Raw genomic sequence first — 22,308 nt, 5'->3', positions numbered from 1 at the left:
GCCATCCAGTCGTGCCAAAACTGATGGTCCCAAACCCTTGCCCATTCTGCCAAAGGATCGACCTCAGGCACCTGGACAACCTGCAAAATATGACCCCGATGCTATGCTCTCGAAGAATCTTGTTTCTGAAGCAGCCAGAGCCATCGGTGTAACACCCACGCCTAGAAAGTTTGCGCCTCGTATGCGACTAAATAAACGCCCGATCGAACAGATTATGAGCGAGCGCCGGGCGCGGACCGAGCAAACGGAGAACACGCGCAAAAATGATGAATTGTTTAGCACTTTAGGCCTATCTGACATGAAAATCTCGGAAGAAGAAGCCGATGCTTTCCTCAATGATGGCGTTATTCCTGCGCCCCGGCGACAAGAGTCCTCATCGTCCAAGCCGAGCACTGCAAATCATGCCAAGCATGGAGAAGATTCGAGAATCACCGACGAAACCAGCCGTGCGGATTCAAAATATAAACCCAACAACTTCTCGGACGCAGCACAACCATCCTCGAAGGATGTCGAAGCTCCAGTTGTACCTGACGAGGTTCGCGCAAGTCAAGACAGACCATGTGACCAACCGGTCAGTACATCTGTGACGGATGGGTCAGATAATGTGTCAGAGCCAAAAGACGCGGACGATGTTCTCAACACATCATCAGAGCAAGACTCAACTTCGGTTGAAAATGCTGAAGAAGCAAGTAAATCAACACGACCTGATGCTCCTGTTATCTCGAAAAATGACATATTGGAGGATCAGGTAGCACATAAAGCACTCGACGACAAGACCATGTCATTCAAGGGAGTATCTGGAGAGGATGCGAACAAGCCTCTAAGCAACGATGGACTGCACGAGACATCGAGCACTGACATATCGAATGATCAACTGGCTACTAATTCAGTTTCGCTTTTAAATAAGCTCCGAAGCACGGAAGAGGCTGCTGTACCGTCTACATGTAAGCAGCCATTCCTTGAAAGAACAGAAAAAGAAACTGCGGATTTAGTAGGATTACATGACAAAGAGCAAAAAGAATCTGACGTTTACGCAACCTCCAAATCGGAAATAAAGCCTGAAAAGCATACGCACCAGCCCATCCATCATCATTTTATTGTTAGAAGAAAGGATTTCCTGGACAATGAGCTTGCAAAGAAATGTACTGCTGAGGATCATGCGCTCTCCGAAAAATTAACAACTGATAAAGTTTCAAAGGATGAATTGCCCAAGATTGATGGATGCCATAAACCTTTAGATTCTCCCTCACTAGCCGAAAGTGATGGATGCACATCTGAGATCAGGCTTACTGACGCAGAGCAAAAGAATAGAGTCTCTGCATCGGAGTCCAACCAAAGGCAGAGCGAGTAGCCCAACCAGAACTGGGGTCTGAGTTGGATGCTGAACATGAACATGAACATGAACATGAACATGAGCCAGAATCAAAGCCAGAACTTGGACCAAAAGCAGTACCTGAACCTCAACCTGAGTCAGAATCAAAGCCCGAGCCTGAACCTAAAGAGGTACCAGAAGTTGAACCTGAAGCGAAACTTGAATCTCAATCTGAACATGAGCCAGAATCAAAACCCGAACCTGAACCTGAAGAGGTACCAGAAGTTGAACCTGAAGCGAAACTTGAATCTCAATCTGAACATGAGCCAGAATCAAAACCCGAACCTGAACCTGAAGAGGTACCAGAAGTTGAACCTGAAGCGAAACTTGAATCTCAATCTGAACATGAGCCAGAATCAAAACCCGAACCTGAACCTGAAGAGGTACCAGAAGTTGAACCTGAAGCGAAACTTGAATCTCAATCTGAACATGAGCCAGAATCAAAACCCGAACCTGAACCTGAAGAGGTACCAGAAGTTGAACCTGAAGCGAAACTTGAATCTCAATCTGAACATGAGCCAGAATCAAAGCCGGTACTTGAACCGAATAGATTCGTATCTGAACACAGATCTGAAGCAAATACCTGGACTCTGAACCTGAAGCGGAATCTAAACCAAAAGTGGAATCTGAACCTGAAGAGGTACTAGAAGCAGTCCCCAAACCGAAACCAGTAGCATTACAAGAACCAGAAGCAGCGCCAGAACCGACACCGGTACATGAAGGATTAACAGAGCCAGAACCAGTACTAGAACCAGTACCAAAGCCGGAATCAGAAACGGTACCAGGAGTAGATGATATACCTGAGGCCGTACCTGAACCGGAACCAGCGGAAGTATCAGCGCCAGTACCGAAATCAAGGGCAGTAGTAGAAGCAGAAGCAGAGGCGGTACCAGAAGCAGTACCGGAACCAAACTCGGCACAAGAGACGATACCAAAACCAGAACCGGTACAACATCCAGAATTAGGATCAAGAGCTAGAGCGGTACCATCTGTTCAAGGAGAGACTTTGGCCACCCTGGGTTCAAATAATAACCAAAGCAGCGACAGCTTAGACGTGGGGCCTGAAAAATCACTTTACGTGCCTGAGGCAAAAAAAACGTCTGATCTTTCCTCTGAAAATGACTCCCAAGTCCAGATGGCCGACACACTTTCAGACACCACTCATATCGAGAGTAGCGATGCGACAGAGAAGCAGGCAACGTTGGTTCATGATGCTGGTTTTAAGATCAAAGACTCACCTCAGCCGGACGAGGCTCAACAGCATGGCAGAACTGATTCTTCTATAAAGGAAGACGAGGCGAGTGAATCGACTCGACTGAGTGCGAACAGCGTACCTGATGCAGACACTGTTGAAGAGTTTAACAAGGAATTTGCCTCTGGTTTCAACCAACCGGAAAGCAAATCAGTTAACCTGGCGGGAAATCAACTTGATCACGATGCCGAGAAAGAATCTGCAGTTATAAACCTAACCGCTTCTAGTCATGAAGGCACGCAGAATGATACAGGTTTGACTGAAAGTATTAAGCCAACTGCAGCTTCTGCAAATGTCGGTAATGACCAACATGATGGCATGTCCCGTGATGTAACACGTGGCTCAGAAAACCCTATGAAGTCAAACTTGCTGTTCCGCAGCGGTCTCGATTCGAAAGATGAGATATACGAATCGCAAAATGAGCCCGAACATACATCGTTGTCCAGTTCGGTATTATCCCGCGATAATAAATTAGACCAACGTGATGATGGTCATAATTTTATTTCGAAAAGTTGCCCAAGCATGAGGGCGGAGAACGAAAAAAGCAAGTCGTTGCAGATGCCTGCTCATGACCATGAAATTTGCCCGGATCAGTCGGGATTGTCACAGAATTCAGGTGCAACTGATGGGACGATTTTGTTGGGATCCAGGGAGCCTGCGTCAGACTTGGGCATTACCCAAGATGCGGCTAAGACACCAGTAACCACAAACGACGACGCGTGTCCCGAAAGCGATACAGACGTTTTGCAAGTCGTCAACAAGCCGGTGAAAGAAAATGTCTTGTCAACATCAGCGGATTCGGAGTGTCCTGCGCCCATAGCAGCAAACCATGAGGCGACAAAACACACCATGAGACAAGATTCAGATGACAAGATAATGCTACCAAAGCCTCGAGATGATGATTCATTCTATAACAAAGATCGAACTGTGGTTATGGTCAAACACATGTACGAGGACCAAGAACTACGTAATCCTCCAGCTTCATCCTCGCAGGTATCGAGCTTGGAGGTCCAACATGGTAAAGCTGACAGCCCTGGAGATGACAGTGTGTATGATGGACCATTACGACGTATACCTGAAAATTTAGACGACACGCATCATTCTGCTCTGGTACCTCAACATGATGAAATGTTAGATGCAAACTCCATGACACCTGATCAGCCTTTGGGGGAGTCGACAACCGGAACAGAGTCAATGTTACAGGATGAGCCAAGCAAGGAGTTTGATCTGGGCGTGACACAATCGGTGCAAGATACTTTGGACCAGCAAGCAAAAACGCCTGGTGACAGTCTAATGGCATCCGTGGAAGCGATGACCTCTACGCAATCTAGTATAGCTTCGCCGTCTCAAAAGACATCTCTTGCTGAGCGGCTGCAACGCGCAACTAAGACCCCACCTGCAATACCCCCTGCAAAAAGGGGCACGGATACGCCGATGGAGCCAGATGCCAAGCTCGATATCTGGGCGAATAAATCAGTGCAGGACCCTGTATCTATACAGGGCGCGTCTACTGAAACGGCAATATCACAAGAGACTGCAGAAACATCTGAATGTGACGGTGATGTTACCACACGGATTCATCCAGAGCTTGATAGTGCTGGGGGAATGGATCGGTCACTTGATTATTTGCCACAAGATCGTCCTGAGCATCACACTGCTGCCTCTGATCATGCTTCATTAGAAGACACAGCAGAGAGTCTCGGAGCGACCAGTAATTCTAGTTCGAGCGACGACGAAACGGATAGCAATATCCCGGACCTGTGGGTTACGTCTAAGCTAACGGCGGAAAATCCACATGAGATATCTTTGGATCAGTCTCGAGGAATCAACGATGCGAGACGACCGAGGACGGAGCATCCATTCAAGGAGCAATCGGCAGCTCCAGTAGAACGAACACCGGAGTTAGCCTTGCAAAGGCAAATGGAAAATGTAACTCTCGCTTCGTCACCACAAGCACAGGCGGCCACCCCTAGGGATGATTCACGAACTGACATCCCTGCAGGTGATATACGGTGTGTAGCATCGAAACCCGCAGTGCATGTCTCGGCAACGGTTACAGGGCGTGATCTACCGACACCACCGCCACTGATCCGGCCCCAGCGGCATACGAATCCAAGATCCCGTATACCCCCTCCGGCAGAGTCAACATCTAATGACGCACAAGTACCTGCAGCCAAACCACCGTCCTTACCACCACGCCGTGTGCGCCGGGATCTGAAAGAAACACGCGCCGTGAGCGAGATGCCTCCGCAGGCATTACTGGCGCCGACCCAGCCACCTTCATTACCTCATCGCATGCGATCCGATGCAGCGGCCGGTGAGAATGCGCGTCGTATTGTGTCAGAGACGCCGGGATTTGGTGCAGCAAGGTCGGAGGACATATCGTCGACTAAGTCGCCTCGCGCCCGTCGAACACTTAGTGATATCATGCGGGAAGCTGATCAGATTTTGCAAGAGTGGAAATAGGATGGCGATGAAAGATTACAATCATAGACTTGAAAGCACATGTTTCTATGTAGAGCTATTATCTGCATTATAGCCACGCGCCGCCTTTATGTCGTACACGTGTTCACTGCCCATGAATCCGCGCCCTTGAGATCCAGCCTCACGCTCGGGTAGTACATGGTATAAAGACGGTGGTGGCCCGCTGGGCGGCCCAGTAGGGGGTCCGTTAGGTGGGCCGTTCGTGGGCAATGAGGTTGAAGCCGATGTTGGCGCTGAAGAGAGTACAGGTTTTCGAAGCTCGATATGCGCAGGTGTTTCGAGACCAGCTAATACAGACTGGATACCTGAAGGTGTTTCAAGACCAGAAACAGGTACCTTTTCTTCCGAATCAACCATAGACGGAGCATCTTCGTCTTCTTCCATCTCACCAGCTCCGTCATGAGCTTCTTCCTCTTCATCTTCCTCATCTTCAGACTCATCTTCTTCCATTTCGTCTTCGTCTGCAGCGAGCTCGCCCCAGTGCTCACGTTGAGGCGGATCTTCGCTGAACACAACTTCCTGTCCTGTCTGGTTCTCGCCGAATACATCGCCATAGATGGGCTTGCCACTCTCATCAATGGGAGGGCGACCCCAGCCACCGGGATGGAAGCCCCATTGTGCACCTTCGGGAATAGGCGCATTAAGGCCAGGAATACGCATATGCGGATAACTAGGCGGTGGACCATGGCGCTGCATGGCAATAAGCCATGGTAGCGGAGCAAGTGGTGGGATTGAGAGGGCTTCTCGCAGTTCTGCGGACAAGTCGCCAGGCCTGCGATGCCGCGCGCGTGAACCGCCATCTTTCCCTTCGAAATAGGTCTCGCCGTACTGAGTCAGGGGGGGCTTGGTCTGAAATCGGAAGAAAGCATCATGCAGTCGCTGGTAGTCAATGTCCATGCGACCGAGCTTAGGCTGGACACGCTCGCGTGTTTTGGCCTTGAGCGTCTTTTCTGACTCGGCAGAGGTGACAGAATTGCGCAGCGTTGCTATGCCTGTCTCAGCAATGTAGGATGGGAGCTCATACGGAGGCTTTTCCATGCCGCGCCGGTGCGAAAGGTATTCACGCCTGTGACCCCAATGCGAAGGAACAGGGACCGTATTTCGATAACTCTTGAGATGGATAAGAAGACGCGGGTCTGGAGATGCCACGTCAGCCCACTCAACCACTTCCGGATGTTGCACAAGCTGTTTGAGCTCAGGAACAGACATACGCTGAAGCTCACGCAGTTTTTTGCGGGACATAGTGCTTTTCGGCAAACGCGCTTGCTCGTCATCAGAATACATATCGTCATCGGAATACAATATTTCGCCCTTTGGATGCGGTGCATCCTCTTGAGGTGGTGGTTTGAATTTCTCCAATACTGCGGAAAAGCATTCCGCCATGTCATCATCCAGCTCAGGCAAGGGGGCTGGCACAGGCTCGGGTGGCGGTGCTATGTAAGATGGGACAGCGGCGACTGGATACGAAGCACCAGTATCCGAGGTTGCGCGATGAGCTGAGGCTGATGATGATGATGATGATGATGACGACGATGACGTCACTGTCGGTTTCGGCTGCATACGTTGTTGCTTGCGCTTCGCACGCCTTTTGGCATTTTTTGTCATTGCTGCGGGAGCAGGAACATCGTGATAGCTTTGGACGGATGTGACCATGTATCACACACGCTTTTTGACACGCCGTCTTTGAATTCTAGATCAAACGTACCAATCTTCTTGTGCGTGATTGGGTTCGAGCCGTCGTTGACTGGGCCTGCTACTACAGCCAGCCGACAAACTCAATACACACTTGCCCACCCACAATGGCGACGACACTCGTTTCATCAGGGACGCATAATGGCGTTCGGGTGGAGATCAAGACTCGGCCGAGGGTGAGACTGCTTCCGCAGTCTCACTCGGCCACAGATCAATCGCACTGGAGCTGAGGGCATGTAGTATTGGCGAACAGGGAAAAAAAATGCCACGCGCGAAGTGGGCGTGTGTGTGTGTGTGGAAAAGGGGAAGTGGGTTTGATTGAGGCCCAGGAAACAGAGTTGAGCGCAGAAGGAAGGGAAAAAGAGCCGAGAAAGTGCCTCGACGACCCTTCGGCCGCTGCCACCTTTTTTTCTCACCTTCTCGACCGGCGTGCGAGCGTACGAAAATGCCGCCCGTGGTGAAGCCGGAAGCGGTACTAAAACGCTCTGAGGAGCTGATCAATGTGGGACAGGCATCAGCTGCATTGCAAGCGCTGCATGAGTTTACATTCTCACGGCGCTTCAAGCAGGGCCCGTCCTCATCCCTAGAGCCACTGATGGAGCGGTTCATGGAGTTGTGTGTGGACCAGCGCCGAGGTCGTGCAGCGAAAGATGCACTTATGCAGTACAAAAATGCATTCCAAAACACGGATCCACAGTCGATCCGGAATGTAACGCGACACTTTTTGAAGCACGCAGATGCCAAGGTTGCCGAGGCACGAAGTCGTGCTGACGCAGCGAACGAAGAACTGGATGTCGACGACCTCGAGGAAAGTGAAACGCCAGAAAGTATTTTGCTCGGCAGTGTATCGCAGGATCAGGAGCGCGACCGCACGGATCGCACGCTCGTGACGCCATGGCTCAAGTTCCTGTGGGAAGCATACCGCACGGCGCTTGATATTCTGAAGAATAACACACGCTTGGAGATGGCGTACCAGCAGATTGCTGATCAAGCACTGCACTTCTGTCTGCAGCACCAGCGGAAGACTGAATTCCGCCGCCTGTGTGAAGTGCTTCGCCAGCATCTGCAGAGTGTGGCGCGATCCGCGCACCACACGAATGCCATTGACTTCTCTGATCCTGATACACTGCAGCGCCACCTTGACACGCGCTTTACGCAGCTGAATAGTGCCGTGGAACTCGAACTGTGGCAGGAAGCCTTCCGCAGTGTCGAGGACGTGCACAACCTGCTGACGCTTGCGAAGAAAGCACCTAAGCCTGCGATGATGGCCAACTACTACGAGAAGCTTACGCGCATCTTCCTGGTGAGTGACAACCATTTGTTCCATGCTGCGGCCTGGAACAGGTACTACGCGCTTGCCCGCATGCAGCCGCACTCGGACGAAGAGAACTCACGTATGGCATCGTTTGTCCTGTTGAGTGCATTGGCTGTGCCGGTTATTACATCAAGTGCGCCAGGCACAGGCAACGTGAACAAGGGCCGCACTGACTTCCTGCAGTCCGACTCGGAGACGCGGCAGCGGACGGGCCGGCTCAATGCACTCCTTGGGCTCACTAAGACGCCTGCGCGTGCAGGCCTGCTGCGTGAGGCGCTTAACTGCAATGTTCTACGGCGTGTGCGTCCGGAACTGCGTCAGTTGTACTACATGCTCGAAGTGCAGTTCCATCCCCTGTCGATTTGCGCAAAGATTGAGCCTATCCTGAACCAGATAGCACAGGACCCAGACATGGCGACGTACGTCAAGCCGTTGCACTCGGTTGTCTTGACGCGCTTGTTCCAGCAACTGAGCCAGGTATATGACTCGGTAAAGCTGGATCAAGTAATGCAACTTGTGTCGGCATTCAAGGCCCCTTATTCATACACGGCAGCCGACATTGAAAAGTTCTGCATGCACGCGTGCAAGCGTGGCCATGTAAGTCTTCGAATCGACCATGTTTCGCGCGCCATCACATTCCAAGACGATGTGTTTGCAGCGGACGTGCACCCTGCGCTAGCGAGTGCCGTTGAGACCGACTCGGTCCGCCTGCAGGCCACACCTTCAGAGCTTGTGCGGACGCAACTTGCGCGCCTGGCCGAGAGCCTCGACACGACGCTGCGAGTCGTCGACAAGAAGAGCATTGAGGAAGCTCAAGCCGCACGCACAGCGGCGATCCAGCGGGCTCTGGCTTCAGCTGACGATGAGCACCGTGCGGTGCTGGAGCGCAAGTCTATGATGGAGAGGCGCAAGGAGCTGATGCGTGACATGACCCGGCGCAAAGAGGAAGAGGAAGCGCACATGCGTGCTGAGCGTGTGCGTATGCAAGCAGAGGCTGAGCAGCGGCGCTTTGCAGAAGAGGCCCGTCGTCGTGAGCTCGAGCATGTGCGAAAGGAGATGGAAGCGGCGAAGCTCGAGGAGGCTCGCAAGCTGGCGCAGTCGCTCAAGGAGCGCGGTGGGCTCAAGCTATCAGAAGAGGAGTTTGCTTCGCTCGATACGGAGAAGCTTGTGCAGCTGCAAGTTGAGCAGATTGAGAAAGAGAAGAAGGAACTCAATGACCGTCTTCGAACTGTGCAGCGCCGCATGGACCATATTGAGCGTGCGTACCGCCGAGAAGAGCGCCCACTGCTTGCTGCGGACTATGAGCGACAGATGGCGATGGATCGCGACAACCACAAGCTTGCGCATGAGGCACGCGTCGCTGCTGCCCGCGAGCGTCATCAGACGGACTTGGCTATGAAGGCGACGCTTGCCTCTGTGATGCCAGACTACGATATGCTTCGCGCAAAGGTGTTAGACAAGCGTCGCGCGGCGTTCAAAGAGCGTCGTGCTGAGGCTGATAAACTGATCGAGCAGGAGAAGGAACAGCGACGCGCGAGGATTGTGCGCGAACGCGAAGAAGCCGTGCGCCGAGCAAAGGAAGAAGAGGAACTTGCACGCAAACGTGAGGAGGAAGACAAGGCGCGTCTGGAGCGCCAGCGCGCAGATGCTGAGCGTGAAGCGCAGCTGGACGCACAGAAGCGTGCGGAAATCGAGGAGCGGCAGGCACAGCTCCGACGTCAGTCAGAAATGCAAGCCGCCCAGGAAGCGCGTGCACAGGAACGAATCCACGACCGCGTGCCAACGTACATGGAAAGCGGCAGCAGTGGCATTCGTACTGGTGCTGCGCCGCCGCCTCCCATGGCGGCATCGCGTGCCGAGAGCGCCAGTACGTGGCGCCGTGGTCCTCCGTCTGCGTCGTCTGCTGGCGCCGCGGATCCCATGTTTGCAAACCGGCGCTATCGGCCAGGTGACCTCTCCCGCCAGGCTGCAGCTTCGGGTCGCACGCCCATGTCGATGGGCCAGCAGCCGCCAACAGAACCATCGCCAGCGGCTCCAGGTGCCTCGTCGCCATTTTCACGCTCAGGTGCAAGTGCCGCTGGCCCTGGTGGTCGCGGATCTGGTCGGTACATCCCTGGCGCTTTCTCTCGAATGCGCCAAAGTGGCGTTGGCAGTGGCCCAGCGCCTGGAGGAGGAGCTGCTCCGCCGCCATCAGCCCCGACACAACAGCAGCAAAAGCCCGACGATGACGGATTTACCACTGTCAAGCCACGCACTGGTGCGTATCGCCCACCAGGAGCCCGTTGAGTAAACTAGCTTTGTATGTCTTCTGCGTAGCATCTTTCGCATGTAAGAATGAGATGGCCCCTTTGACTCTTGGCCCCGACCTCTTGATCTTGCCTATGTTTGGAACCATATGCCACTCGTACAGTGTTGCAAAGGTCGTGTATGTGGCGTCGAGCATCATTGTTTCCACATAGACACATGCACAACTACTCGGATTTCGTGTCGTTCCCATGTGGGGTGAAGGGGAGTGGGAGATGGTTCCATCACCACACACTGACAAGACCATAGGGGATCGACGAGCACACAATATCTGCCTTCCTTAGAGTGCATGAACGATTCTTCATGACCATTTCGACGTTGCCATGCTCGATGACGAGAGGAATTTCAGACTTGCCCTTGAGTTTGCAATGTGCGCCGTATTTTTTCGGAAAATTTTGCGCCATGACACGTAATGTTTGGACAGGTTGGACAATGCTCAGGTGCTGCTATAGCTTAGAGTGATGCGTTTTGATAGATGCGCTGTAGCAACGCTTGCTGAAATATGTCAAGTTTGACACTTCATTGGTAAGACACTGGAATTGTATAACTGTACCGCCACGATCGTGTAGCGAGGTCTACAGTCTATATCTTGGCGACTATAACACAAACGCACCTGCGCCTTGGATGGCGCCTGACGAGCCCGCGTTGAAGCTTTTGTCTGATTCTCGTACACGAAAACCTCATCAGACTCAAATACTACGATGTGTTGGCTCCGCCGTTGTCACTTTCTGAGCATCAATGATATTGTAATAGACATTGTTCGAATCTCGAGCAAATCCTGATGCAAGGGTTCTGCCGTCAAGGATCCATGTAAGCATCTGACGGAGCTGCGAACTCGCACATGACGATGTATTTGAGCGTATACTTCAGGCATATTGTGTGGGGCGCGGAGTTACCTGTCGGTATGAGCGTCCTCGTTATTCCACAAGAACAGTTTGCATGCCATTCCATTATGCATCTAGGATCGTGGAAGTCAATCTTTCAACGTACTCTGGGATGCATATCCCTCTCTCCCTTTGTACGTCGAGAGAATCGTCGAATTTCAACGCTTGCATCAACTATAGTTTGTAGACATTCACATTTGTACGATTCCTACAAAAGAATAAAACTTGAAACCAAAAAGCGTAAATGTAATGAAGACACAATGCTCGGCTTCAAGTCGGTCCAGGGCATTCACAAAAATTACACTCTCGAGAGGCAGCACTCAACTAGAAATTGCACCCATGCAGGATGAATAATAAGCTGAATCTGAAACAAGTGGTTGTTTGCTTCTAAGGTGCACAGAGGCGTGCGCTACATGCGTGTTCACGAAAGCAGTTTCAGTGGTGATGATCCTTATACTGTATTCGTTGTTGCTCTGGATTCAGTACTCTAAAAGCAACACATTTTTTTTACCCATTAAAACGCGTGTGGAGCCAAGGGGCTTGATATACATGCCACTTGTCACGTCTTGCTTTTGGACGCCAGGTACCGGCATTGACTCACACTAAGCGCTAACGACATCCTCTCATGTCGCGGTGGGGAGGTGCATGGCATCTCTCACGCGAGACGCTTCCTGTGATGCTGTGTGCACTTGCGGGACTCTTGTTCTCTGGACTGGAGCTCGACACCATGACCTCATGGAGAGCCTTTGTCAAAGTCGACAAATTTTTGATCCTGGTCCCCATCATGCTGAATCTGAAAGGCAATCTCGAGATGAATCTCTCAATGCGCATGGCAACAGAAGCGAATATTGGAGAGATTGACCATCGCAGGACGCGGCAACTCATAGTCAAAGGTAACATGACCCTTTTGCAGGTACAGGCGCTCATCGTCGCAAGCGCCGCTGGCATCATGTCTTTTATCCTAGGCAACCATGAGCGAGACACACCGCTTCCGGAATCTTTCCCATCACAGCTCTCTTTTAGAATGCGTCGAGGTCCTGTCCACTCGACAAAACCGCCCATTGACAAAGCGCTTCAGCTTCGTGATGGCTACTTTGAGTTTGCGCTGGTTCTCGCCGTTTCACAGCTTGCGGCGTCGCTTTCATCAGCTGTCCAGGGCTCCTTCATTTGCGCTTTGGTGGTTTGGGCGCGCCAGCTAGGATTTGATCCTGACAACATGGTGATTCCTATTGCAGGCTCTCTCGGCGACCTGACCACGCTGACGTTACTAGGGCTGTTAAGTGCGGCACTTTTGTACTTTGAGGGCACGGGCATCGCTACAATCGTGTTTCTTGGTCTGATTATATTGTGCGTCATATGCATGTTTTTTACATTGCGCAACGTATACGTGCGTGAACTGCTCGCTTATGGATGGGGCCCATTGTTTGCTGCCGCAGCAATAAGTTCTATGGCCGGCCTTGTGCTGGAGAAGAATGCGTCCCACTACGAGGGATACCCACTTCTAGCTCCTGTTGTTGCAGGTATGCCGAGTATTGCTGCCGCTGTTCATACCTCGCGTCTGTCTTCTGCGCTGCACGCAAACACGTTCAAAGCACGCACTCGACCTGTTCATGCCCCGTATGTTCCCTTGGTCGAGCAAGATGAGCGACAAGAAGGAACGGCTGCTGCATCCAATGAATGCGATCCGCCTACGCAACTGGCTGCTTCTTCATTATCGCCGTGGATGGTGTCGTGGTGGACGCAGCTGGCCGAGCAGCTCATCGAGTCGCTATCACCGCAAGGAGACGATTGGATCGTGCCCCTGACGCTTGTGTTCAATGTGGTGATGATCCAAGTTGTGTTCTTTACCGTGCTTTTCATGACGGGTGTGATGCAATTCGGTTTGGCCTTCTTCGTCTGCCTTGTGTTCTCGATTTCGCTACTGGCCGGCTTCGCCTTGGTATTTGCACACACATTGTGTCTCTTCCTATGGTACTGGGACTATGATCCTGACACAACGTGTATGCCATTCACGACAGCACTCGTCGATATATGTGGGCAGCTCATACTGCTTCTTACCTACAATGTGGCGATCTTTTTGGGCGATCGTATTACGACCACACTCTAAACAATCCCATGTTCTGCGGCCCATGCATCCACAGCAGCACGGGGATCATCCGGGAATCTGATGAATAGACCTTGCAATTCTGCCATACTGACGCCGCCACGTGCTGCACGCCGATCTACTGCACGATCGGTCCCTGGCTCATACCCAGCATGATCCAAGCCGAGGGCTTCACGCCGGCGCTGCGTCACAGTGTGCACATACCCCACGAGCCTATGACCCAAGTCGGATAGTTCCTGCGTCGTTTCACGCACGGCACGCCGGTAATACGGAGCGTCTGCATCTGGTGCCTGCGGCGCCCGTGCACATTCCTCCGGATCCACTCCATTCGCACGTCTCGCTGCCTCGACGCGCATATCGATGAGATCTGTTTGATAAAAGCGCATAAGTAGCTCGCGAACTTGTATATTGTCTGCATCGCCCAGTTCACAAATCATATCAACACGCCCGGGTCGGATCAGCGCAGGATCCAAGCGCTCCAAGTGATTCGTCGTCATGAAAATAATGCGTGACTCGCCAGAGGCAACGCCGTCGAGCGCATTTAGCAGGCCGGAAAATGTCACGTTCGGCTGGTATCCATCCGGCTGCCGCTCCTGCGAGGTCGCCGTGCGTCCAAGAAATGCTGCGTCAATGTCCTCCAGCAGTAAAATACTGCGTTCAGGTGCATTTGACATCAAATGAGTGAGCTTGTCATCGGTCATGCCGCGTTCAGCAAGATTCAACAAGCAGATATGGAAATCCAAATGCCCAGCAAGAGCAGTTATGAATGACGTCTTGCCGGAGCCAGGCGCCCCATGCAAGAGGTATCCGCGGCGATACGGAATGCCGCGCTTCGCATACCAAGCGCTGCGCGAGAGGAATCGATGCACGTCATGGACGATTTCGTCTCTTTTTCCGTGGGGAAGCACGACGCTATCGAGTTCGCGAACGCGGCGTGGATGTCCAAATGGACGCCAGTCAGCACCCCAGCTTGTAAAGATGATGGTCTTGCCCTGTGTTGAGGACAAAGCGAGCTGACGCGCTTCTGATAGCAACTGCGAGAAAAGATGCTCGTATGACGATAGAGTGGTAAGAGTAACGGTTTCCCAGGGTGCGCCAGTGGAAAGATCGACGAGCTTGCCATTGCGCTCGCGCTGTAAACGCATCCAAACGCCTCGGTAACGGAACCAATGCGTTCCTGGGCCTGGAACAAGTGAAAATGTAGCGTGGCCTCGATCTTGATGGCGGCTAGCACCAGGCACGGCAACGGGCTCCTCATACTGTGTTTCTACGGCCAGTTCTCGAGAAACAATGCGCACTGGTGGCATGATCTGACCAGATGCCGCTCGCAGTGGGTTGTCGACGCCTGGATCATCGCGAATCTGAGGCCGGACAAGACCGAGAAATTCCAGCATGGTCTCACGCGGCAAGTGTCCATGGTTTGCTTTGCGACGAAGAGTTTGTGCTGCCGCTTGGGCGCCCATCCAATGCAAGAACCACGGATGTGCGCGATCTTTGGAGGGGATTTCTAGAGATACTAGCATACGACGCTGTGCGGCGCTAGCACCCCAGCGCAAAGCCGAACGACCATATGCCAAGGCGCCGCCCATCAGCATGAGTCCGAAACCAGCAGAAAAGATGGGGTTCCCATGCAAGATCGAACCCATGAACGAGTCGGGGCCGTCTTGAGCCACACTAGCCTGTGCATTGGTCGAGCCCATGATGAGGTCAGGTCGAAGAGACATGGCCACGGCCTCAAATACCAACGCTTACACACTCACTCACTCACACAGGATGAGTGGAAAGAGCCGAGCACGATGACGACGGACTTTCGGGTGCGGCGTAGAGAAAGGTCTCAAGAAATGTGTCACGATGTGATTAACACAGGTTTAGCACATGCTCCACGCACGCGTGCGTGGAGCGAGCGTGGGTGTGCAGATGCGCCACAAGCAAGCAGCAGCGATTTCCGCCGCCGCGGCCGCCGAGAATGCTACACTGCTACCGACCGCTGCAAAAGGAGAAATCACGTGCATAACATTGCTATGTATGAAAGCGAAAGTAAGGTAAGGTTGCGGGGGGAAGGGGAGAGTGAATGCATGTCAAGAATGAAGTCATTACGAGCTGCGACCGTCCGAGTCGAGAGTGTCACTCGAGAGACGGTGCAAAACTTGAGTCCATGTGTCCATTTCAAAAGGGGGTTGGAGACGAGAGGAAGCATGGGTTCCACGAGAATGTTGCTCGACAAAAGGGTTTTCGTCCTGGTTCTGGAACGATAGACGACGCCGAGGACCAGATCCTGATCCGGGCGAGAGTTGGACATCACTGGCATTCGCAGACTCGACATCGTCGCTGCTCGTATACCCAGACATGGACTGAGGGATCAGGATGGACAGAGCGCCAGCGTGTGTACCGAAAGGATCCTGGTCGTTGTGCAGGTGCAGGGCCATACCAGCATCGGAGGACTCGTGCTGCGCCTCCGACATGGGGCGCTCGACGGTGATGGATGGGAAGCCGCCCTCCTTGTTGCTTGAGACGAGATGCATCACACTCTGACGCTCACGTTCCGCACGCTCGGCAAGGAAACGGCGCCGCAGGTAAACGCCACGCAGGAGACCACGAACACGCTCGAGATTGATTCTAGCGTCGATTTTGCTCATCATTTCGCGCCGCTCAATGAACTCGGACACCTCCATGTTGACGGGCGCGCCGCACATCTTATGGTATGCAAGGATGAAGAGCATCGATGAAAACGAGACACCTTTGCCCTTGTCGGACATCTTGGCTTCGTAGTACATGCGATTCAGGCGCTGGCGGCGCATACGCAGGTCCTGGATGTTGACGGAATTCAATGCATCGCTAAGCTCGTTCAAGTCGATTCCACTCTCGATGCGTGGCGCAACAGACGGCACCAGGTCGTCATCGAACGGCGAGTGATCGCTGAGGGAGGTGGACGAGGCATTTCTCTGCAGCGCGTTCAGCCTGTCAGACAAATGGGAAGGGAGGGAGCCAGGAGAGCGCGGCGACGGCGGCGCACGGTGCGGAGAGTGCCAAGATTGCGAAGGCTGGGAGCGCGTCGACAGAGGTGATCGAGAACGCAGCGATCGAGGTGAGCGCGGTGAGCGTGGCGATCGAGGTGAGCGACGGCCCCAGATCTTGGAGGAGGAGGACGGCGATGAGAGCGAGTGGCCGTATCTGGGCGAATTGACGCGCGACCGGTCCAGCAAGGCGTGGATGCGCAGCTCGGGCGGGTACAGACTGACCTCGAACATGCCGGTGAGACGAGCAAGGAACGGGATGATCTGCTGCTGAGAAATGTAGCCTAGGCCTTGGGGGTCAAACTGGTTCCATACATCCTTGTAGATTCGCATTTGCTCACGCGAGAGCGCACTGCTGCCCTGCAGATGGTACACGTAGGAAAAGTTCTCTACGACGGTACCGGTAAACATGTTGAGGAAAATGAACATGGAGATGATGTTCCACGATATGAAGAGAAAATAGGCCCATGCTGTGCTGCCACAGTCCGAGTAAAGGTAGTTCTTGGATGGCGTGCAGAGTGGCGGCTGGACAGCATAGTCATGCATGTACTGGTTCCAGCCCTCGCCGGTAGAAGTCATGGAAAGAAAGATGAGTGTCTGCCAAAGGGAGCTGAAGTTCTTGGCATGCGACTCGTTCGGGCCCCATCTGGTCAGTCCAAACACCTCGACAAGCATGATGCCCCACACGAGGAACATGGTGAGCCACAGAAGAAAGAGCGCGATAATCGCAGGCACGGAGCCGACGGCCGTCTTGAAAAGGAGGTCGAGTGAGTCGCTGCGCTGGATGAGCTTGAGCGTGATGCCAGTGACAAAGATCTTCTGCAGCTGAGAATGCACCTGCGATGCCGAGGACGCAGCGCATGCGATATGCTCGTGCCGAGGACACCGCCGATGACGATGATATCGTACCAGTTCCAGTAGCTGCGACGGAAGCTCGAGACACCGAGGCCAATGAGCCGAATCAACAAGTCGCACGCGAACACAAAGCCAAGCACGCTGTACACGATGGAGCGTGCCTGCTCTGTGGGCCACGTGTCTGAGAATGATTGCGACATAAGGAGGACCAACACGACGAGGTACAGCACGGACATGGCACGCGACCACCAGCCGCGTTTGTGTGTAGATGCCTGGTAGCACCAGCGGACGAATGCATTCGAAGGCGGGTTCGCCGGGCGCCGGGAGGCGGCCTGGCGCTGGAGCTGCCGCTTCATATCGAGCCACTGGCGCTGCTCGGTCGTGAGGTAGGCGGCGCCCGAGTAGCGCTGGAAGTTTTCGATGATCACCGAGACAAACAGCGCAAGCACACTTACGGCGCCGACCAGGTTGTACACGAGGAAAAAGATGGCATTGTACTGCGATGCATCAGGCCGGGGTTGGAGATCGCGGCCAATGATGCTCATGGCCTGGCGCATCACATCGACCCAGCCCTCGAGCGACACGACCTCGAACAGGATCAGCAGTGCACTCTTGAAGTCGTCGAACGAGTACATGCTGCCTTCAGAAGGATTCGACCATGCACGCGGCGCTAGATACGACCACGCGAGGGGCTGCGACATGTACTCGCCGTGGCAGTCGAGCTTGCTGACGATGTTGTCGCTCGAGTCCGTGCACGAGTACAGGAGCCCGGCAAACAGGTTCTGGCCCCACACGGCGTATGGAATAATGTAAAGAAGAGCGAGAATCGATGCATCGAGGATGTAGCCGGCGCCCGCAATCATGACGGCATGGAACGTGTCGCGCATGAGCGAGCTCAGGTTGATGAGACGCAACGCGCGGAACGCCTTGAGTGCACGTGTGAAGTGCGAGACACCGCCGGGGACAATCAACTCACTAATGACGTTGATCAGCAGAGATATCAGCACGAACATGTCGAGCAGGTTCCACACGTTCTGTAGGTACGCATTGGGCGTGAACATGAAGCCGTCCGCGATGGTTTTGACGAAGAACTCCAGGACAAAAATCAGCGACAGGCTCACTTCAATGACGGCATACCAAGCGTAGAACACAGCGCGATGCTCAGCCAGGTACTTTTTCCGGTACGCGGGCGTCACGATGCCCGCCAGGATCACGGAGCCGGCAATCGCACCGAACACAATGGCCTGGAAGATGTGGTTGCGGAACTTGGACACGGGCCGTCCAAACACACGCTCACCGTGGGATGTGGGCGTCAGGCTCTGGCAGAAGCGGCGCACAGGGTTCCGGTTCGAGAAGACGAACCAGGAGCGGTCGTACGATGGGTGCTCGGCCATGAGGCGCGCGATACGGATGCGTGGGTCGTTTTCGTTGCGCCGCACGTAGTTGTTCAAAAACTCCTGGCCCTCCTCCTGGTTCACGAGACCCAGGTCCGTGCGCATCGTGCGCACATGCTCCGGTCCGAGCATGCGCACGTCCTGGCGCTCATTGATCATGTCCTCAAGCTCGTCCATCGTCTGGGACGCCTGCCCCCCTTCGGCCTGCGACCGCAGCGCCTGCAAGCGCGCATGTTCGTGTGGCTTGTCCAGGCGCAGCACACGCTGGAGCGTGCCGAAGGCAAGACCAGCATGATCGGGCGTCACGAGTTGCATGAACATGCTGCGCAGCGGCCGGTCGTCTACGTGACGCGCCTGGCTCGTGTCGGCATGCTGCCGGGCGTCGCCCAGCGCAGGGCCCTCGAGGCGGTGGGGCATGCTGTTTGGCTCGGGCGGCGCACGAAACGGACTGAGCCGCTGCATGATCCGCGCAAGCAGCGAAGCCTGCGCAGGCTCAGAGCGCCGCAGATAGTTCTCCATCTGCTGCTTGTACTTATCGCCCTCGGCGACGCGGAAATTTTCGTTGATGACGGCAATGAACAACTGGAGCAAGATCAGGTTCGCAAAAAAGAACCATCCCACAATAAAGATCGCCGCGATGACGCCCTGCTTCCACTTTTTCGTATCGCTGACGACATTGAGCATAGACTCCTTCCAGTCCTCGGACGAGAAGATCTGATACACGCCCAGGAAGCCGTTGAACAGCTGCTTCCACGTGAAGTTTTCGGTCACGCCATCTTCGGCGTCGAGCTCAATGTCGCCGCGGAACAGCTGGATACTCACAAGTGCAGCCAGAAATATGGTCATGATCAGGAACGCAATCATATTGAACAGCGCCGACATGGAGCCGACCACCCGCATCAGCAGTCCCTTCATGCGCGGGATCGCAGCAATGACGCGGTAGAAACGCAGCAGCTGGAAGAACGTCAGCCACGGATACCATGACGAGTAGCTGATGGCGGGGATCTGTATGATCGTCGTGATGAGGGCGAGAAACAGATCGAGCACGTTGCGCTTTTGCTGGAAAAACAGACTCGGCCCACCGATGATGCAGTCGACGACAAAGCGCACGATGATCTCGAGGTCGAACGGGATCACCAGGTACCGCTCGACATCTTCGCGCCATTTTTTCTGCTCTGGAAACTCGTACGATGCCTTGCTGCCTTGGACCGCAACACTGACGATGATGAGCGAGAGCCAAAAGTACTGGGTATATCGGCGCACGCGCTTGTACCACACGACGAACCGGTGCCGACGACGTCGAGGACCCTGCGGCTCGGGAGCATCGGCCTGATTCTTCCGGAAGCCCTGCGCAGCAAAGGCACTGCGCTCCGTCTGCGCGCTGAGCGATGCAAATGAATGCGAAATGACGGCGACAAACAAGTTGGCGAGCCAAAAGTTCAGCAAAATGATCCCGATGATAAAGAATATGATCGCCGTGTAGTAGTCAGCATCCACCATATCATACATCACGTCGGACCAGCCGTTCAGTGACACAATCACAACGACCTCCAGCAGCGAGTGAAACACATCGTCAAAGCTCTGAACATTGTTGTACGGGTTGCTTTCCTGCTCCACGCACAGTTGCCCGTATGGACAGATGAAGCCTTTCGGCGACCGGGCCGAGTCCAGGTCCCCATTATACTGGACATGGCCGATCGTATTGGACCGATTCCGGATATCGACACTGCCGCCGCATATCTGCTCCAGCGTGTAGTTCTGCCCCGGACTCCGGTTGTAGTCGCCAATCCACACACACCGCCGACGGTACGAGCCCTCAAAACTCTGCACGCCAATCACCGCAAACAGCACCATCGCAAACACGAGAAACGACAGCACGCGGAACAGGAGCGGCGCTACCCGCTTGAGCGAGCGCAGAATCGTCTCTGTGCCCTCCCACAAGCCCAGCAGGCGCGCGCAGCGCAGCACACTTAGTGCGCGAAACACAAAAATGTGGTGACTGCTCGTGAGCTCGACACCGGTCAGTTCCAGCACGACCGCCACCCAGTAGCATACAATCGCCAGGGCATCCACGCGATTCCAGCTTTGCCGTAAGTACGCGTGTTCACACAGCTGTTTCGGGTCGTTTGTGATCGTGCGTGAGAGATGCAAGCAGATCGACACGACGTTGTAATATAGCGCATCCCACCAATGCGCATGCTCTTCATGCAGCTCATGCTTGTCCTCGCTCTTTGATATAAACAGGTCATCGAGGGGCGCCATGCCATCGGTTGGATGCAGAGACGCAAGCTTGGCTTCCGCACGCTCCTGTTGCACCTTGCTGTACGGATGCAGGAAGCGATACACGGCCTCCAGCGTCGATGTATACAAATGGTATAGGGTATCGTACGTATTCGAATATTCTTGGTCGGCGGTGGGATAGGCCTCCTGAGCCGCCGCCTCGTCCAGCGGCGGTGGGTCGATGATAAGCCCCGACACAATGATCCGGGCCGCCATTTCAATCGTGTACGCAACAAACACGAGCAGCAAGAGAATCTCTTCACTCTTAACAAAGCTATTCTCGGTGCGTGGTGCCAGCTTTACATCGCGGCTCGACGACACAATAAGCACCACCAGATTGATGAAAATAAACACCAAAATAAGCGGCTCAACCCACCAAGATGATAGCACCTTGGCGAGAAACACCCGCCACGGATGTCGTGGCCCAAACAACATGAGAGATTTTCCCCGGAGACGTGCGTAGATCGGGAGCGGTGGGGGTTTCCTTGACTCGCTGTCTTCGGATGACTGTTCTCCCGCATTCCGCATCGGATAGCTATCCTTGCTAGGAGCGCGCTCACGTCGCTGCTCCCGCCGCCGTCGAGCTCGCTCCAAGGTGACCGTGGATGAATCTCGAAGTGGCGAAAGAACGTTGGAACGGCGACGCGGATGACTTCTCGGTAGGCCCATTTTCCTCGTCAGCGGGCGGCGCATCCTCGTCCAGCGACAAGGTTCCTGGTTCTTCCACCGGCAAATATGCGCGCCAACCTGCAGACGTATCGGCGCTTCTTGAGGTATCACCATGGATGCTATCTCGTGACAGATGGTAGGTATCAAATACGTCACCGAGACCCATGTCCAACGACGCCTTCTCATCGGCATCATCATCATCATCTAACGGTAATGTGCTTGTACTTTCCCATGCATGCGCCGTTCTATCACCTGCCATATCGTCGTGATCGAGCCGCTGTGATACATCCTCTAGCATGACCCGGACGGGCGACTGGATGGATTCATGGCTGCTCATCCAGTCCAGGTTCTGTGTCATATCTACACTTTCGGGGTATGACATTCTGGATAGCGGACGCTCCTGACCAGCAGGGTTGTGCTCATCGGTGGCCAAAGAAATTCCCAATTCTTGAAGCTGTGCATGTGTTGGAGGGTCTCGTGCCATGCTTTGATCGCAAACGATGCCCCATCTTACAGCAACACAATCGCAATCTCTCTCTCACTTTCTTTCTCTAGCCACACACACACACAAACCCACAGACTTGTATTCTTCTCTCTCTCTCTCTCTCGCGTCGTTGCACTAAGAGCCCCACTCTTCCAACTAGGGCGCTCCCCAAATTCTAGCTCTCTCTCTCTCACTCGCCTCTGAC

General features: G+C 53.9%; 6 protein-coding genes across 6 annotated transcripts; 3 read left to right on the top strand and 3 right to left on the bottom strand.

The window, feature by feature from the left end:
• Positions 1-2,507: 2,507 nt before the first annotated feature.
• On the top strand, positions 2,508-5,090 carry MGL_3704 (uncharacterized protein; the record flags this gene model as incomplete). The annotated part of the gene is made up of 1 exon (XM_001729185.1): positions 2,508-5,090. The coding sequence occupies one exon, from the start codon at positions 2,508-2,510 to the stop codon at positions 5,088-5,090; it is 2,583 nt and encodes an 860-aa protein (XP_001729237.1).
• Positions 5,091-5,135: 45 nt separating this feature from the next.
• Positions 5,136-6,668, bottom strand: MGL_3703 (uncharacterized protein; the record flags this gene model as incomplete). Its single annotated transcript, XM_001729184.1, has 1 exon — positions 5,136-6,668. The coding sequence occupies one exon, from the start codon at positions 6,666-6,668 to the stop codon at positions 5,136-5,138; it is 1,533 nt and encodes a 510-aa protein (XP_001729236.1).
• A 577-nt stretch (positions 6,669-7,245) lies between these two features.
• Positions 7,246-10,401, top strand: MGL_3702 (uncharacterized protein; the record flags this gene model as incomplete). The annotated part of the gene is made up of 1 exon (XM_001729183.1): positions 7,246-10,401. One exon carries the CDS (start codon positions 7,246-7,248, stop codon positions 10,399-10,401), a length of 3,156 nt encoding a protein of 1,051 aa, XP_001729235.1.
• A 1,527-nt stretch (positions 10,402-11,928) lies between these two features.
• Positions 11,929-13,410, top strand: MGL_3701 (uncharacterized protein; the record flags this gene model as incomplete). The annotated part of the gene is made up of 1 exon (XM_001729182.1): positions 11,929-13,410. The coding sequence occupies one exon, from the start codon at positions 11,929-11,931 to the stop codon at positions 13,408-13,410; it is 1,482 nt and encodes a 493-aa protein (XP_001729234.1).
• MGL_3700 (uncharacterized protein) lies at positions 13,407-15,002 on the bottom strand (the record flags this gene model as incomplete). The annotated part of the gene is made up of 1 exon (XM_001729181.1): positions 13,407-15,002. One exon carries the CDS (start codon positions 15,000-15,002, stop codon positions 13,407-13,409), a length of 1,596 nt encoding a protein of 531 aa, XP_001729233.1.
• A 498-nt stretch (positions 15,003-15,500) lies between these two features.
• On the bottom strand, positions 15,501-21,385 carry MGL_3699 (uncharacterized protein; the record flags this gene model as incomplete). Its single annotated transcript, XM_001729180.1, has 2 exons — positions 15,501-17,196; positions 17,331-21,385. 2 exons carry the CDS (start codon positions 21,383-21,385, stop codon positions 15,501-15,503), a joined length of 5,751 nt encoding a protein of 1,916 aa, XP_001729232.1.
• Between the last annotated feature and the right edge of the window lie 923 nt (positions 21,386-22,308).

The sequence above is a fragment of the Malassezia globosa genome (assembly GCF_000181695.2).
Source record: "Malassezia globosa CBS 7966 chromosome Unknown mgl_sf_10.1, whole genome shotgun sequence".
Lineage (NCBI taxonomy): Eukaryota > Fungi > Basidiomycota > Malasseziomycetes > Malasseziales > Malasseziaceae > Malassezia > Malassezia globosa.
This window is presented reverse-complemented; position numbering and strand designations above follow the sequence as displayed.